Below are 5,537 nucleotides of genomic sequence, written 5' to 3'. Positions count from 1 at the left end.
ATATGGGTCAAAACTGTATTATTTTGAGTTATGTCATTTATGTTGATGAAACGTTGAACTTTTTTGTGTTTCATTTAGAGATGAGACATTTTTGTGTTTTATTTTAAAATGTGTCAGTTTAGCCGATCAAAGTAAATACAAAGTTTGTTATTATTTTAAGGTATGTCACTTTAGAAATACGATTTATAGTATTTTTGTGAATTAGAATTACTTAATTGATATAAAAATGATCACCATGGTTTTGTAAACATATTTTTATCAAGCTCGCCATCAGTTTTTTGCTTTTTTTTCCCAAAACCTATTTTTTTATTGTGTCACTTTAGAAATGCATGTATGACATGTTGCGTAATATTTAAAAAAAGTTTTGGATTGATAAATATTTATTAAACTATTAAATAAAATGTATTTACAAATATTATATATTAATAAAGGTTGTGAATTTATTTTGTTCAGTCCCATTTTGATTTCTTTTTTTCAAACACCTCATGTCCATCCTCAGTAACGGCGGAATAGTACCCCATACCTTCGTATTTTGATCTCATATACGCAATGTATCCGAGGCATAAGCCGAAGCAAGTCAAACCGACAGTCATAATGGCCATATTCTGAAACAAACAACAAAAACATTTGACATGTTTTAACAGGGAACGATTTTCTCTTAAAAAAGAGAATATTGAACTCTACGCACAGAGCTTAACATTCTAATAGTCGCACCAACATTGGTGGTCGCCTCAACCTGTGACATACACAATCAACTTTTCACAATTAACTGAAAATTCGGGGGTGAATAAGCAAACAAAACTCAGAACAGAACATTCATGTATAAAAAAAAAATTGAACATTTATTTATTAAAAATTGGAAACTTGTAAAGAAATCATGTAAATAAAATAAGGTGTTATATTATTTCTATGGGCAATCACATACGAGTAGGATTCAAATTTCAGCTTAATGAGGAAGATTTAAACCATGTTTTTTTGGATGCCCCATAAATGATTGTTATCCTGATTTCCTATCCGACCTCTCTGATATTTATATCCCATTCCCTATTCATATTCTAACTCTCCTGTCCCCACCCAATAAACATGTATTTAAAGTTCTATGTAAATATGTTATATTATTATATGTGTATGTTATATTAAATACTAACTTACTAACTTGTGTATATATTATTACTTACACATGTGTAAATATGTAAAAAAAAAACAAAAAAACTCGACACTGGCCAGAACACCTGAGTTGAGGGGTGAAAAGGCCATAAAAAACGAAGAAGATTTTTTTTATTTATTACACAATATTCTGTTTTTACTATATTAGTTTTATATCACCTGTCGATGGGAGGAGTGCTCTCCCGAAACTGTATTAGTGTTCTTGTAAAAGAATAAAAATTGTGTAACACAAAGTTTTATTTTAATAATAATTTAATGAAGAAGAACTTATTCAATTTTTATTTTATTTGCTCATATTGTAGTATTCACCTATGTTCATACGTGTTCCAAAGTCAAATAACATTATTAAGGATAGTATTAGCAATGTAATTTATCAAACAAAATAAATTTATTAGTTTTTTTTTTAAAATAAAATGGCATTACATAATAAATTTGATGCTTTTGCCAATGTCATGTTGAATTATTATATAAACAAACTGGTTCGCAGTACGCAACCAGGCCCAACCGTCGGGTCTGCAAGCAACATGAACATAGGTAAGTCTAACAGTTCCGAAAAAGTTCTCTCCTATCGGCTAAAAAAAAAGTTTTCTCGAAGAAGAACCTTTCCTAACGTTATGCCTTAAACGACGTTACATTTAAGAGTTATCTCATGACTATGTATTCCATTCCTATAAGTATGGAGAAAAAAGGGATATTCTTTCAATGTTAGATTTGATTCCTGCAATGTTTGAGACACAAAAAGCTGTTTCCTGGAAAGTAAGGCATTTTGACTTATATGATTGTTCCCCCCCCCCACCCCCTCATAGATTTAAAATGATAACCTCATAATAAATGGATGGAGTCCACAATAGAACTGACGAGAATACGCTTCTAGATTTTATATTAGCGAAAACAGTGACATCTTTAAATACATAAAAAACACGACAAAAGACTATTAGGCCTTATAAGCAAAGGTCGATTTCTGTATTTTCATTTAGAAAACGAATTTATTTTTGTGAAGTTGGATTTACACTATAGGTTATGTTATTCGATAAAGAAAGATATTGATTGACTCACTGGTTTCGCGTATAGTTCGAAATTGACAACTCTAAATACATTTGTACTTCTTATCGACCTTATTCCCTCGCCGGGATTGACAGGTTTTTTAGAATCTTTAGGGTCAGGATTTGTCATTTTTGGCAATTTAATCCCAAATTTTCGGAATAAGCGATCAGCTGTCAGCTGTCAACTAAATTGTCAAAAACGAAGTTGTCTATGATCGACACCAATCAGATTGGTGTTGCTATGATGCGCTATTGATATTGTTTCATTGTCTATGACTTTCAACCGCAAATTTCAAATAAAAAATTATCTTGAGAGTTTTTTGCCCATCAATTTTTTTGGTTTTATTATTTTCGTATCTATATATATTTATCGATCGTCCAGCTCATTATTATGACATCTCTTTAGAAATAATTTGAAAATAATTATTTCAATGTCACCCAAACTCGAGTCCATACTAAAATAGAAGTGAATACTAGAAGTAGGTACCTATATTTAATAATGTGTACCAGCAGAAGAGAGGAGATTCTTTGTTAGTATAGACTTTTCGTTTTTATGTTAACAAAGGCCTTTCTTTTTTACTGGCAGAAATAACAATGTATATGTTATCTTTTGCACATTTTACAGGAAAAATCTCAATTTATTTATTGCTTATGACATTTTTTTCTATAGTTAAAAATTTATATTGAAATTCGGATAACTAAGATATTTTTTTACAAGTTTGACAAGACTTGTGTATTTATAAAATCAAAAGAATGGTTATTTGACCCTAGATAGGTGATTTTATTTTTTTCTCTATAGATCTCATAGTATAAACATATAATACTCTAAGCCATAGATGGTAATTTTCACCTCTGAGGCTACCTACTGAAAAAATAAAAATACGGTGTTCATATTTAAACTTTGTTTTTAGAATATTTAAAAATTCACATGTATAAAAGGAACAATTGAACATTTCATTAGAAAAATAAAGGACTGCCGTTGATTAGTTTCAGTAATATCACTATCTTTCTGAGACCGCAAATAACAAAGACCATTTTCCACGTTTAAGCAGCAATTTGTAGGACAAAACATTGTCTAGAGACATCTCCACCGAGATGGGCAGGCTATCTCCGCGGAACAATGATTACCCCCATCACCGCGCGTAGACGCCAACGGCCTCACTGCCACCATGCGAACACGTACGAACAGGACCTTGTGACAATGGCAATTTGCTTCGTGAACGTGTCGCTCCCAAAATTTTACCTACCGAAAATGGTGGCATAAAAAATCCTTATTGTTATTTAATTTGCCCTTTAATAATTCTAATAGATCTTGGTATAAAATAAAAAACATTTTTCGTGAATTTACTCGTAATAAACGCCGCGTGTATTTATTCATACACACATTGCACACGTGAGAACTGCTGTCGAATTTTTGTATTGTCCCAGAGTTCTCCAGCACAGTGGTGACTGTTCACGCAGTTGGGACAAGACAATATCGTCATATTTACTGTTTTGTTCACGTGTAAACGGCCTATTAGGCATATACCGAGCATCTGTCTTTCCGTGGATTTTCATCTTTAACTCTTAAAAGACTATGATAAATAATTCCTTTGCGCGCGGTGATGTAACATCGTGTTACCACTAGTAAAAGACGGAATATTTTAGGAAAAAGTTCAGATATTTGAATTTAAAAAAACATGAAGATATGCTGTTTTATAGTTCCTTTTCCATAATTTATGCAAACAAACATTTAATTTAGCCCTGTTATAGCAAAAGAAATCAAAACTCATAAATACTCATATTACGCGCGTGCGTCCCCCATCACTGTCATCAGCCGACTGAATCTATTTGACACAACACCCACCATAGAACAGCGTTTGTTTTCCTTGTTATGAGTTCTATCTTCGCGCTCTCTCTGATGTGTTGCTAAATTGGCGGACATTCATTCTTCGCGAAGCAAGGATAAATATTTTTTGTATTAACATCCAGCATAGTTATACAAATTTTACTTTCCGAATCCGGTGTGAAAATGTCCATTTGAAGATTACAAAAAATACGAGTTCATAATTCAAAAAATAAAAGAGATAAATAATTAATAAATAATTTTCTTTACTAACTTTGTATACTATGTGGAAATCTGTTATTAGTTCTGAGTTTATACACTATATATGTTTGTTTACCATAAATATGTATGTAGAACTGTTGATTTCTCAAATAAAATAAAATAAAATATCAAGTCTTGTGTTCTATGTCGACTAGTGTGACATTAAGGCCACACAAGAGTTAAAAGAGTCATAAAAGGAAATCAAATTTAATTTGTTTAGTTATATGTTTATTATAGCAATTACTATTTTACGTTATTCTTGAACATATATTTTTTTCTGCTTGTGTTATTTTTATATTCATTGTAAACTAATGTAACTTGTTTTTGACTTATGTTATCACGTTTCGGTAGAAAAAAAAATTAAATCAAATTGAGACAAAGCAAAAAAAAAACTGCTTTTAGGTCGATTGTAAAATGAAAAAAGTTCCTGCGTGGATTAAATAGGTACCTGATTTGAATAGTGTGTACATTTTTTATGAAGTTAAATTGAATCATTGTGATAGGTACTTAAAAATGTACTCATCTTCATTATTTAAACTGTGAATACGTAATTATTACGGATGTAACTACCTTTGATAATGACTTGAGATCAAGGACTAACAATTTGCGGATTTTGCATATTACTAAGAAACATAATGATATCAGATTGATTTATCTCTGGATTTACTAACTCATTAAAATACAGTGTAATTCAAATTAATTACTAAAAACAATGAAATAATAGGGTTTCTGTGGTTTCACCACGACTCGCCACTCTTCAAAGCGAGTTATCACTATCGTCACTCCCCTTTCCGCACCCAGTGGTTCATAGAGCACTGTATTTGTCAACCAAACGTGGCGTATTATTAGATAATCTGTTACGTTGACGTAGCTTGTGCTCTCGGGCGACGGTTTGTGGGCATATATTTACTCGTCATACCTAAACAAGACCATTAATTCTTGTGTGGCTGTGATGTCACACTATAGTCCTTAAAATGTAACATGATTAGAATGACAGTTGTCAGAAAAGGTGACGACATAAGTTTGTGTCTGGTGTGTTAATTTATTTTTTTAATACAATGCTTGAAACATCAGTCAACATTAATACTTAAAATCAGCTTTAAAACTAAAATAAACCTAATTATTAACGACGTTCGTACAAGGTTACATCATTTTGCAAAAACGTTAGAGATGGGACAAATTGATCAATGTAAATTTATCGAATAAAAAAATAATTAATTTGATGTTGTTCATGAAAAAAG

The 5,537-nt window shown here is 31.2% G+C and overlaps 1 protein-coding gene across 1 annotated transcript; it reads right to left on the bottom strand.

The window, feature by feature from the left end:
* Positions 1-368: 368 nt before the first annotated feature.
* Positions 369-2,406, bottom strand: LOC148273316 (small integral membrane protein 8). Its single transcript, XM_088238893.1, has 2 exons — positions 2,224-2,406; positions 369-605 (listed from the first exon to the last, which is right to left on the bottom strand). Exons 1-2 carry the CDS (start codon positions 2,338-2,340, stop codon positions 450-452), a joined length of 273 nt encoding a protein of 90 aa, XP_088095019.1. The 5' UTR covers positions 2,341-2,406; the 3' UTR covers positions 369-449.
* Between the last annotated feature and the right edge of the window lie 3,131 nt (positions 2,407-5,537).

This window comes from Micrasema longulum, unplaced genomic scaffold, assembly GCF_059751315.1.
Source record: "Micrasema longulum isolate JH-2025_06_02 unplaced genomic scaffold, ASM5975131v1 h1tg001995l, whole genome shotgun sequence".
NCBI classification, from domain to species: Eukaryota; Metazoa; Arthropoda; class Insecta; order Trichoptera; family Brachycentridae; genus Micrasema; species Micrasema longulum.
The sequence above is the reverse complement of the archived record's forward strand: the minus strand, read 5'-3'. Positions and strand labels throughout refer to the sequence as shown.

Coding starts and splice junctions, on each gene's coding strand:
- LOC148273316 (XM_088238893.1), bottom strand. CDS start 2,340: ATGACAAATCCTGACCCTAAAGATTCTAAAAAACCTGTCAATCCCGGC. Junction 606..2,223: donor TCGAACTATACGCGAAACCA/GTGAGTCAATCA, acceptor TGTTTGTTTCAG/AATATGGCCATTATGACTGT.